The following is a 13,216-nucleotide window of genomic DNA, read 5'->3' on the forward strand; positions in this document are numbered from 1 at the left end:
GGGACCACCACTTAGTCTTCCCTCTGGAAGTTTGTCCTGCAAGGGAGATGCCTGTGGACCTATAGTTTCATGATTAGGTTGCATCACTCGGATTCACTTCACTGGTAGGGTGGGTGTGCTTCTTCGCGGCCGCGCCAGCCCTCAACCTGACTGCAGCAGAACCCATCCGGTCTTCCTACTTTCCTCCTATTCATCTCAAAATCATTCTATAGAGTATCCAAAGCGATTTTCCCTCAGCTTTTTCTTTTGAAAAACTTAATTTTTTTCAGAAAAGTTGCAAAAAAGAGTATGTGAACACCCGTATACCCTGCATCTAGATGCACCGACATTTTTACACATCTACTTTAACTCTAGCTGCATACACAATAATGATGACACATCATCCCTAAGTACTTGAGCACGTATCTTCTGAGAACAAGGGCATTCTGCTGCATAATCTCAATACAACCATCACACTCAGAAAAGTTAATATTGATAAAATGCTATTATTTAACACATGGGCCAAATTCAAATTTCCTTGTAACAATATTCTTTTTTGAGGGCCGCACCCGCAGCATATGGAGATTCCCAGGCTAGGGGTCAAATTGGAGCTACAGCTGCCAGCCTGCACCACAGCCACAGGAACACAGGATCCGAGCCACGTCTGCAACCTACACCACAGCTCATGGCAATGCCGGGTCCTTAACCCACTGAGCGAGGCCAGAGACCGAACCCACAACCTCATGGTTCCTAGTCAGATTCATTTCCGCTGTGCCACGACGGGAACTCCTTAATAATATTCTTTAAAAATGTTCCCTGCCCTAGTCACGACCAGATTCAAATCAAAAACCACTTGTTAAATTTAGTTACAGTGCCTCAATCTTCAATCTAGAACTACGCTGGTAAAATGTCAGGGCCCCATTGTTTCCCCATCGGGAGGAGAATCTGCTTTCAAGTTGCTAGCTGACTCAATTCTATACAGTTCACATTTCCTTGCTGGCTTTTGGATGGAGGTTCTCAGTTTCTGGACATAATCTGCATTCCTTGACTTGCGGCCCCCATCCAACATCCTCAAAGCCATTAATGCCAGGTCATGTCCTCCACACTTTGAATCACTCTGCCTCTCCTTCTGCATAAGCTCTCCTCTGTTTTCTTTCACCACTCAAGTTTGAGAAGATTCCCTGTTTAGATGGGGCATACCCAGGTAATCCAGGAAGAAACCTAAATTACATACGCAGAGCAGTATCTAAATTACTGTTTGATCGAATAAGGGGGATAATAATTTTGAGGGGATAGGCATCTTTTTTTCTCCTTAGGGCCGCACCCACAGCATATGAAAGTTCCCAGGCTAGGGGTCAAATCGGAGCTGCAGCTAGCTGCCTGCCTACACCGTAGCCACAGCAATGCCAGAACTGAGCTTGCAGCTTCGATCTACACCACAGCTCACGGCAACGCCAGATCCCTGACCCACTTAGTGAGGCCAGGGACTGAACCCCCGTCTTCATGGGTACTAGTCAGATTCGTTTCTCCTGCGCCACAACGGGAATTCCCAGGGGCATCTTTTACTATTCTGTTCACCACAAACACTTTTATAGGATTGATGGAGAATTACAATAGTTAATGTGTGTAAAGTCCCTAGAACTGTGCTTGGAACGTAGCACTCAGAATCTATGCCAAAAAGTAGCCATTGACTCAAGATTACTGGATCTGGTTAAAATATTAGGTAGCTTGGAAACATACTCCCCAAGTGAATCAAATTATTTCCTTCCTATGGAAGTCTGATGGAAAAATAGGACACTGTGGTAACAGCCCTCTGTGTCATTGGCAAAGTCACTAACAGCCAAAGGTGTTAAGTGAGAGAGGTGAAAAAAAATTTGGATGAAAAGATGCTGGGGAAACAAAAGCAAAGATGTCCCTTGAAGTTCCCTGGTGGCTCATTGGGTTAAGGATCCAGTGTTGTCACTGCTATAGGTCTGGTTACTGCTGTGGCATGGGTTCAGTCCCTGGCCCGGGAACTTCCACAGGCTTAAACACATATGCAATACTGTAGTATACTGTACTATATTATCAATGGATGTAATAGGCAGAAAAATGGTCCCCAGTCAACCCCCAAATTCCCAGAATTTGTGAATATTCTATTACACGGCAAGGGGAGAATTAAGAGTTAAGTTTGCTCATCAGTGGACCTAAGGAAATGTTGCTGGATTACCCGGAGATGGCCAGTGTTATCATAGGATCCTAAATATGGAAGATGGTAGTCAACAAGTTAGGAAGAAAGGATATGAGAAAGACTCAGTGGACCGTTGCTGGCTTTGAAGATGGAAAGGGGAGAGCCAAGGAATGCCGAGGTCTTCCAGAAGCTGGAAAAGGAAAAAAAAGGATTTTTCCATAGAGCTTCCAAAAGAAACACAGTCCTACCAACAGCTTGATTTTGGCCCAGTGAGACACATTTCAGACTTCTGACTTTCAGACAGATAGTAATAAATTTGTGCTGTTTTAAGCCAGTAAGTGTGTGGTAACTTTTCCAGCAGCAACAGGCAGCTAGGACGGTGGAGGGTAACATGAAATGCTCGGAGCTTTATAGTCACATAGGCCTGATTCTAAATCCCTCTTTTAGGAGTTCCCACTGTGGTGCAGTTGAAACAAAACCGACTAGCATCCATGAGGACACAGGTTTGATCCCTGGCCTCGCTCAGTGGGTTGGGGATCCGGCGTTGCCCTGAGTTGAGGTATAGGCCTCAGACTCACCGCAGATCCTGTGTTACTGTGGCTGTGGTGTAGATTGGCAGCTGTAGCTCCAATTTGACCCCTAGCCTGGGACGTTCCATATGCCACGCGTGCAGCCCTAAAAAGCAAAAATAAATAAATAAATAAAAATAAAATAGGTAAACCCCTCTTTTGGAGTCCCTTTATGGAGCAGTGGGTTAAGGATCCATCAATGTCACTGCAGCGGTGCAGTGCAGGTAGCAGCGGTGGCTCAGGTTCTATTCTTAGTCTGGGAACTTCCACATGCTGTGTGAGTGTGGCCAAAAAATAAATATGTAAATCCCTCTTTTACCTCTTGGCTGTGTGACTTCAAGAAAGCTAGCTATCTGTAAAAAAGAAACTATTGGGAGTTCCTGCTGTGGTGCAGCAGAAGTGAATCCGACTAGCATCCATGAGGATGCAGGTTCGATTCCTGGCCTTGGGCAGTGAGTGGGTCCAGGATCCAGCATTGCCATGAGTTGTGGCGTAAGTCATAGATGTGGCTTGGATCCCTCGTTGCCATGGCTATGGCTATGGCCGGATGCTACAGCTTTGATTTGACCGCTAGCCTGGGAACTTCCATATGACACAGGTGTGGCACTGAAAAGCTAAAAAAAAAAAAAAAAAAGTGATTAATATTTATTTGTCTCACAAAACTTTACTAAAAGTTCAATGGGATCACATATGTAAAGCACATAGCAAAGTTCCTAGACATGGTAAGTACTCAATAAATACTAGCTCTTGTTATCATCGTCATGATATTCCAGCCTCAGAAGAAGCCTGTAAGTTATCTAGATCACAAATTGCCTTCATGCTAAAGTTGAGACAATGGAGTTCAGGGATGTTAAGCCGTATCACTACCTAATTGGTAAAAACTTCCAACTCTGGTTTTAATTCTTAGGCTGCAATCTCACGTCCCAGCACTCCAGCGGGATGCACATCTCCCAGCGAAGCTGCTGAAATCCTTTTCCAGCTGCCTGTGTACTCCAGGCTATTCAAGAATATGGGTGATTAGGAGTTTCTGTTGTGGCGCAGTGGAAACGAATCCGACTAGGAACCATAAGGTTGTGGGTTCGATCCCTGACTTCGCTCAGTGGGTTAAGGATCTGGCATTCTGTGAACTGTGGTGTAGGTCACACATGCAGCTAGGATCCTATGTTGCTGTGGCTGTGGTGTAGGCCGGCAGCTGTAGCTCCGGTTGGACTCCTAGCCTGGGAACCTCCATAGGCCGTGGGTGCAGCCCTAAAAAGCAAAAAATAAAAAAAAATAAAGAGAATATGGGTGATTTAAGAACATGGGTGTGTCTGTGTGTGTTGTGGTGGTGTTGGTGGGGGGGGGTGATCAGTGGGCAGCAGGAGCAGAACTAGGAAAAAGCATGATCACTAATTTGAGCATCAGAGAAGTTTTAGACCTTAAGCAGAGTATACAGTTGCTTAGATTTGGGGCATACCATTATTTCTGCTCCATTTTATTGATCAGAAGAAGTCACATGTCTCTGCAGTTCCAGGACTCCAGTTCGATTCCCGGCCCAGGCACAGTGTGTCAAAGGATCTGGCATTGCTGCAGCTTCGGCATAGGTCACCACTGCTGCTCCAATCTGATCCTTGGCCCAGGAGCTCCATATGCCCACGGAGTGGCCAACAAAATAAAACAAAACCGAAAAACACATGGCTGAATTCAATGTCAAGGAGTGGGGAAATATACAGTTAATTCTCATTATCAAGTTACCACCCACATATTTAAGGTAAAACAAAGAAAATAAAACAAGCTATATCAGAGACTCAATGACAATGCATTTAGATAGGTTTTACATATTACAATTTGTCACTGTCTCACATTCTTCTTTCGTTTCACTTGGCCAAGTCACACATTTGCCTGAAAACTGCAAGACATAGTTTTTAACCTTAGGCTTACGGGGAACTTAGAGAGAGTCTCATTTTAAAAATGACACCTGGAGTTTCTGTCGTGGCTCAGTGGAAACCAATCTGACCAGCATCCATGAGGACACAGGTTTGATCCCTGGCCTTGCTCAGTGGGTTAAGGATCCAGCATTGCTGTGAGCTGTGCTGTAGGTCACAGATGCGGCTTGGATCTGGCGTTGCTGTGGCTGTGGTGTAGGCCAGTGGCTATGGTTCCGATTCCACCCCTAGCCTGGGAACTTTCATATGCCATGGGTGTGGCCCTAAAAAGAAAAAAAGAGAGAGAGACCTAAATAGGTTAAGTGCAGGCTTATAGGAACATAGCAATATTATGGTAGTCACGATTTCTGATCAGGTGGGGACAATTTTTCATCCGTACCACAGACAGGCCAAATTACGTTAAGTTTTGATATATTCTTAAGTATTGCAAAAAAGGTTATGTTTTAGGATGGTTGTTTGGCAATGCCATGCAGGCTGAAGGCAGATGACAGGGGACTTACACAGACAGCATGAGGACAGCTGGACGTATTCCTATCAAGATAAATAAGACAGAGAATGATGATGGTCGTGTCACATGTCACATGAATGAATTACAGGTGTGTCGAGAAATTGACCCCCTCCCCCCATAGCCTTAGGGAGAGCCAGGCTGTGCTTTGTCCTAGAAGATTTCCTGGGCTGGTTATGTCTGTGATGACAACCTCACTTGATTAAGTCAGGTGTTGTACAAATACCGAATTTCATCAGTTGTTAGATGTGTACTTTTTCTCATTTAACTCCTCAGATATTGCACTGCACGTTGCATCAGATGGCTCCTTAGAGTGCCAGCAAGTGTGACTCTGTTGTTTTTGCAGGTGTGTGTATGAACTTGGTCATAGCTGTTCAGCACTTCGACTGAGTTATGAGTACTGTAGGCTGTATCTGTACTATCTTTAAATGTCATTTGAAATGTCTTTAAAAGGGGGACTATGCTGTGATTTAGCATTACAAAAGGTTCCAAGGAGAGTTCCCTGGTGGCCTCGAAGATTAAGGATTCAATACCTGGCCTGGGAACTTCCACAGGCCATGTGGCAAAAAAAAAAAAAAAAAAAAAAAAAAAAATTAGCAGGAATGGAACTAGGCATGGAAAGAGAACAGCAGGTTGTAAACATATCAGTAAAGCAAATATGAGCTACTGGAAAAATGACCATAATTCCCCGTTTTCTTACAAATCAACCAAATTACAATCCCTAAACAGGTGGAGAGAATTGAGTAGGTAAAACAGAAGGGTTTCTTATTTCACTTCAAGTTTGGGGAAATTGCCAGATCCCTCAAAATATAAGAAAGAAGTTTATAAAAATGGCAGAGCAGTTTTTGAGGCTCAAGTACTTTTGTTAAGACATCAAATGTCTGGAATTCCCATTGTGGCCCAGTGGATTAAGAACCCAACATGGTGTCCAAGAGCATGTGGGTTTGATCCTTGGCCTCACTGAGCAGATTAAGGATCTGATATTGCCCCAGGCTGCAGAGTAAGCTGAAGATGTGGCTTGAATCTCGTGTTGCCATGGCTGTGGTGTAGGCCTGCAGCTGAAGTTCAAATTCAAACCCTAGTCCAGCAGCCCGAGAACTTCCATATGCTTTAGGTGTGGCCATCCAAAAAAAAAGAAAAAAATATCAATTTGTCAAAAATTTCCTGACATGTTTGAATGAATAGAAGCTGCTGAACTTTCAACAGGTGCTGAAAAAAATGAAACCAAGTTTTGTCATGTAGGAAATAACATTTTTCTGGCAGTACAACTACCCATTTTTATTTGGTTATTAGAATTGGGGGCAGCTGTGATTTGAATTTATGAACATTTTTGAGCCGATATAGCAATTGGTGTTGCTGTGTAAAAATCTTCCCCTACCCCAATTCCTAATGTCATACTACAAGGAAACATTTAGTTAGCTCATGTGTCTTAGGGGTGAGCAATTGGATGGCCAGTGGAGGATGGGCTCAAACTTATTCAGGTCTGGTCTTGGAGCTGGCACAGCATTATTTCTACCCCATGTTATGGACCAAAACAAATCATGTGGCTGAACTCAACATCAAAGAGTGGGGAAATATACAATTAATTCTCATCATAAAGTTACCATGAACACTGAATGAGTACATACTGAACCACTGCTCCTAGGGGGACTAGGTTAGGTTCCCGTGAGCCTCTGGTTACATCTTCCTCAACAGATCAATGCATTTTTTATGTGTATTTTTGTTTAAAGTCACCACATTTAATATATATTGTTGATTCATTGACACTGTCCCCAGGGCTAACAGCACCACAGCTGATGCTTGAATGAACTTACCTAATGTAACTTACCTTATTTTCTCTATAAGGCACATGACAGCCTTCCTGGGCTTAGGAACACCAAGCAGCACATGAGCACAAGGCCTGGGGTCATTTTATACAGTGAAATCACCAGTAAAAGTCACAAAAATGAAAAAAAAAAAAAGTGGCACTAAATAGACTGCAGAAAGAACTCTATTTTTTCCCAGGGTAATACCTGAAAAAAGAAGGCTGACATGGCCTTGCTAGACCTCAGCTGGGAACTCAAATTTGTTGCCACTCTGTACATGTCTGTGAATGACTTTGAAAGCACAGGAGGAGTTCCCGTCGTGGCGCAGTGGTTAACGAATCCTAGTGGGTTAACGATCCGGCGTTGCCGTGAGCTGTGGTGTAGGTTGCAGACGCGGCTCGGATCCTGCGTTGCTGTGGTTCTGGCGTAGGCTGGCAGCTACAGCTCTGATTCGACCCCTAGCCTGGGAACCTCCATATGCCGCGGAAGCGGCCCAAGAAATGGCAAAAAAAAAAAAAAAAGACCAAAAAAAAAAAAATAAAATAAAATAAATAAAAAAATTTGAAAGCACAGGAACACTGATTTGGGGGTTACAAATAAACATTACTTACAAGTAGGTAAACGCAGAATCCATAAATAATGAGGATTGATCCTGCTTTGAGCCTTAATGGAAAAAAACTTCAATTTTATATGGCAAATGATATAAAGGCTTAAAATATATATATATAAAAACATATATATATATCTCACTTTGCTGGACACCAGAAACTAGCACAGCACTGTAAATCAAATATATTTCAATTAAAAATTTAAAAACCCCACCCCCCAAAAAAACCATGGGGGCCAATAATGTAGAATCTTGGCCTCCTTCCTTGACTTATTGAATCAAAATCTACATTTCAGATTCCCCAGGTATTTGTATGCATATTCAAGTTTAAGAAGTACTGGCCTCATACCATGGTGGGTACATGCATCCCAAAGACTGGAAGTTAAACCCTACAAACATCAGAGGCCTACTCCATTCATAGTTTTTATGGGTCCAAAGATCTGGAGCATAACGGGATAACCTCTCTAAGGTTAAGGATAACCTATCGCAACCTGCAGTTTCTACTAATAGGTAAGAGGCAGAGCACTTGGCAGGTCTCTTGGCTTTTGGAGGCAGCCACATTTGGGAATACAGCTACAACACATTTATTGGGTGATGGGGTGGCTACCGGTCTCAGGGGGTCTCCCTGAGTGAGAGACTCCTCTGCAGCAAGTCCATGCTTGAATACAAGCGCCTTCTGTTTGGCCCTGGGTCTCAGCAGATCCAATGGTTCTAGAGAGCTCCATGCCATGTGGAGGCCTAGGCAAGCCCCAACAGGAGAGTCACAGTGCAGGACCTCAGGGTTCTGGAGCAACGCCATTCCTCTGATAGCAATTCGTTTGAAAAACAGCCCCTGGCACATCACTAAGAGCCCTGCTATGAAACTCAAGTGATTACGCAACAATGGCTGCCAATGATATGATGAGCTGGACCAACTCACAGTTGGGTGGGTATAGCAACAATCTATCAGGTAGATAAGGAGAAAGAGCATAGGAAATCCCTTGGAAGTTGAACAGTGGGCAGAAGAATATGAGTGGGAGAGTTGGAAGTTCCCCCAAGAAAGGGAAACAGTATAATTATCTTTGTCTCCTTCCCTCCCCTCATTCTCTCTCTTTGCAGCAGAGCAGTAAGATGCACTCAATCCCAGGTCAAATCTCCGGAGTCATCATTGATAACCGAGCAGAGGGACACCCTTTTTAAACAGGACTTTTTTTTTTTTTTTTTTTTTTGTCCTTTTTTTGGGCGGCACCCTCACATATTGAAATTCCCAAACTAGGAATCAGAGCTGCAGCTTCCGGCCTACGCCACAGCCACAGCGATGAGAAATCCAAGCCAGGTCTTCGACCTACACTGCAGCTCACAGCAATGCCAGATCCTTAACCCACTAAGGCCAGGGATCAAACCAACATCCTCATGGATACTAGTCAGGTTCATTACCACTGAGCCTGGAACTCCAGCAAACAGGATTTCTTTAATCATCTCCAGGGCTACTGCCTTAAATTTCTCATCATTTCACTCTCACAAAATTTCCAGATTATTGACAAATGGTGCTTCTGCATATCTGATTATTCCATTCAGTCTTCAAATATTTACTGAGCATTATGACATATCAGGCACTGGGTTAAGCTGGGGGAAGAAATAAAAAAACACCTTGCTGCAGACTTCGTGGAATTCCAGTCTGGAGGAGGAGATGAAAATCCTTCAGCGGTTCCCCACTGTTCTCAGGACGAAGCCCAGATGTCTTGACGGATTTGTCCCTGCTTATCTCTCCAGCATCATCTCTAAGCACTGCCCTTCAGCCTTCCAGGCTCTGCCGCCGCAAGGCACACTTTCCCTTCTTCAGAGCCTCTCTATGGGCTAAGTCTTCTCTTTCGAGGACTCCCGCCAGCTGTCCACCTCCTCCAGGAAGCCTTCTGGACATTCCCTTCCCCCTTTAGCTGCTCTTCGCTGTTTCCCCACACCTCATGTTACCACTATTACCACTATCAAACTCGTATCACTTTATCGCGATTCTCCGTTCTTTTGTCCACCTCGTCTTACTTCTCCTGAGCTCAGCTTTGTGTACCCAACACTGAGAACAGCGTCTGATTCATAACAGGTACTTTTTTTGTCAAACGTAACTGTGTAGGTATACAGAAATGTCCTCCACTCTGCAATAGCAGACAAGGCCAACACATCATTTCTGCACCCGGGCAAAAGAGATTCTGAACATGCCGCCGGGGTCCTCTGGCTTTGGGGCTTAGGAATAGGCAGCGCCCTGGTCCCTCCCTCGATGTCTAGGACTCAGCGGCGCGCCCTCTAGCGCCTCCGGCTGTCGCTGCAGGGAAGGGAGGGCGCCGGCCAGCACGCGGTCCCAGACCCACGCTTGGCGCATGCGTGGCACGGGAGCGCTCTGTTTAGCTCGGAAGAGTCCAAGCATGAGAGAAGCGGGGAGTGGATTCCAGAGTCTTTTCCATTCTGCAATAGGAAGTTGGATCCTATTCTATTCCTCTCCGATCTTATCTTACCTTCAAGTCGAAAACTAGACTTGTGGTTCTGCAGGGAACGAGAAAGGAGCTAGAGTGTTGTTAAACTTTTTTTCGTCTCTCGACCCCCCTCCCGGGAGGCGCAGGGTTGGACGGTTCCAGGTCAGGGCGCGCGGGGGCGGAAGCCGCGGCCACGGCTGTCAGAGCAGGAGAGGGGCCGGGCGGAGCGGCCATGGAGGGTCAGCGCTGGCTGCCGCTGGAGGCCAATCCCGAGGTGAGCAGGCTAAGATCTCGGCCTGAGGCCGTGGGCAGGAGCGGAGGAGACTGGGTTGCCGCAGCCAGTCCCGGGCAATTTGTCGCTAAATCATGTTCTCTGTTTCGTTTTCAGGTCACCAACCAGGTGAGTGAGGTGTCTTGTCGCTCGGGACCTGGGAGCCCTCCCTGGCTGCGTACACCCCTGCCCTCCTCAGGAGTCTGAGATTTAACTCTGTGAGGGCCCCTCTTGCTCTGTCTCCAGCGGGCGTGCCTTTTTAAGGCCGCCTTCCTCCCACCTGGGTCCTGGGGATGCTCCCAGCTGCTTCAGCCCCTCCTCTGGTCCCATTCCCCGGTCATCATATTTACTGGGATTTGGGGGTCAGAGGTTTGAGAGACGTTCACCCTCTATTCCTATTCCTCCTCGTTTTGCCTCCTGGTAGTGCCATATGCATAGTTGTCCCACCCCTTTACCTTCTAGGTGACTAATTTGCCTACAGTACCTGACTCCAAGCTTTGTAAACTCGCCCACCCAGTCCTTGTAATTTGCCTGCACCATGAAATCATCTTCTCTTGCCCCATCAAGTCACTTCTCTTCCCCGCCACGCCCCTTTTCTCTTCCTGTCTCTTAAAATTGGAATCTAGTTTTTATACCATAGGCAAGCTCAGTTCCTACCTATGTCATCCTTTGTCACCTGCAGCCCTTTAAGTTCCTTTGGGTATTGGAGATTCAGGATGGGGCGGGAAGAGGGACCATCTCCCAGACACCCGGCTAAAAGGGCTATAAGTGCTACTAGGTATAAACTTTTTATTTGTGCAGAGGTATTTGTTTTATCCTGTTTTTCGTTCTCAACAGCTGGTATACTTTTTACTGCTCTGTTCATTTATCATGGGATATACTACCCCTCCCCCCATCTTCCTTCTCATCACAAAGGAATAATTATTCATCGTGTACCTCATTGGTCTTGGTTTTAAAAACTTGTAGAAAATTCCATATGTAAAGAAAGTAGGTAGAAATGCTTTATCTTAATGTCGGCAAACCCTTTTTTTTCATTCAGGTTTATTATATGCTTTTGAAATGATTATTCCCTCTTGTCTTTTTAGTAATCTAGATAGGTACAAAGCTTGGAACCTAGCATATGTCTTCTATGTTATTATTAAAATGTCATTTCCTATCATTAATTTTCTTTCTTTTTTTTTACTCCCTTTGATGTTTGCTGTTCATGTTTTTCCTAAAACATTTTTTACACCTTGTAAAGAAAAACTTCAGACCGAAGAAGTCAGTATTTGCAATTATGATTTAGTGCCATAGGAAAGAAGCATATTTCTCTTAGACCTAATCCTCAAATTTTTTTATACCTTCAGTGAAAAATCAATTTACCATATATCTGAATTCTGTTCTGTTCCACCGATCTATGTGTTTGTTTTGATTACTGTAGTTTTATACTAAGTCTTGATTTTTTTTTTCTTTTTTTTGGGTCTTTTTGCCTTTTCTAGGGCCACTCCCATGGCACATGGAGGTTCCAAGGCTAGGGGTCTAATCAGAGCTGTAGCCGCTGGCCTATGCGCCAGAGCCACAGCAACACAGGATCCAAGCTGCATCTGCAACCTACACCACAGCTCAGGGCAATGCCGAATCCTTAACCCACTGAGCAAGGCCAGGGATCGAACCCGAAACCTCATGGTTCCTAGTCGGATTCGTTAATCACTGAGCCACGACGGGAACTCCAAGTCTTGATTTTATTTTATTTTATTTTTATTTTTTTTCACATTTATTTGTGTCCATGATGCTTGAAGATTCTAGAGGGGAGTCTCTACCTGGGTGGTTCATACAAGTAGGTGGTATTTTCTTTTGTCTTTTTTTTTTTTTTTTTGTCTTTTTTTGCTATTTCTCGGGCCGCTCCCTCGGCATATGGAGGTTCCCAGGCTAGGGGTCCAATCGGAGCTGTAGCCACTGGCCCAGGCCAGAGCCACAGCAACGTGGGATCTGAGCCGCATCTGCAACCTACACCACAGCTCATGGCAACGCCGGATGGTTAACCCACTGAGCAAGGGCAGGTACCGAACCCGCAACCTCATGGTTCCTAGTCGGATTTGTTAACCACTGCGCCACGACGGGAACTCCCCAAGTCTTGATTTTAAATAGTAATAATCCTCAAACATCATTCCCTTTCAAAGACATTTAGGCTATTTTAGTTTTTTGCTTTTTCATATAAATTTTATTTATTTTTTTGGTCTTTTTGTAGGGCCACACCTGTGGCATATGGAGGTTCCCAGGCTAGGGGTCTAATCAGAGCTGTAGCTGCCAGCCTATGCCACAGCCATAGCAACCACCATCTGAGCTGCTTATGCGACCTACACCATAGCTCACGGCAACACCAGATCCTTAATCCACTGATCGAGGCCAGGGATCGAACCTGCAACTTCATGGTTCCTAGTCGGATTCGTTTCCGCTGTGCCATGTTGGGAACTCCTCATATAAATTTTAAAATCAGCTTGTCAGCTTATACCAGAGATTCTGCTGTAATATTGATGGTGAGTGTTGACCTGGGTCTATAGATATATTTTGGGGAAAATTAACATTTTAAAAGTATTGATTCTTGCAATCTATCATAAAGGTAGTACATCTCATCATTTACTTGGGTCTTTGATTTCTTTCAATGCTGGTCGTGTTTTAAAATGTTGATCTTGTACATTTTTTGGCTTTATACCTAAGTATAGTGATTTTTGGTGCTAGTGTAAATGACAATGTTTTAAAATTTCAGTTTCTAGCTGTCCATTTCTATATATAGAAGTATAACTTATTTTTACACGTTAACTTTGTATCCTGTTACTGAGCTAAATTCGCTTATTCTAGTGGCTTTTTTTGGTAGATGCTTTGGGATTTTTTATGTAGACAATCATGTTCTCTGTGAATAGACTATTTTACTTCTCCCCTTTCAGCCTATATGTTCTTATTG

General features: G+C 44.4%; 1 protein-coding gene across 9 annotated transcripts in view; it reads left to right on the forward strand.

The window, feature by feature from the left end:
- Positions 1 to 10,203: 10,203 nt before the first annotated feature.
- The window catches only part of UCHL3 (ubiquitin C-terminal hydrolase L3), a 56,766-nt gene continuing 53,753 nt past the window's right edge, over positions 10,204 to 13,216 (forward strand). For 8 of the 9 annotated variants that reach the window (XM_084981158.1, XM_084981163.1, XM_084981159.1 and 5 more), the window contains exon 1: positions 10,204 to 10,286. Coding sequence is in view for 1 of the 9 variants with exons in the window: in NM_001077227.1 (NP_001070695.1) it covers positions 10,237 to 10,278; positions 10,393 to 10,404 (54 nt within the window). In the remaining 8 variants the exon portion in view is untranslated. 9 annotated transcript variants of the gene reach the window in all.

Source organism: Sus scrofa, chromosome 11 (assembly GCF_054392235.1).
Source record: "Sus scrofa isolate SSC_HxYL_T2T_F1_AM1 chromosome 11, Sscrofa_HxYL_maternal_Yorkshire_Landrace_v2.0, whole genome shotgun sequence".
Classification (NCBI taxonomy): Eukaryota; Metazoa; Chordata; class Mammalia; order Artiodactyla; family Suidae; genus Sus; species Sus scrofa.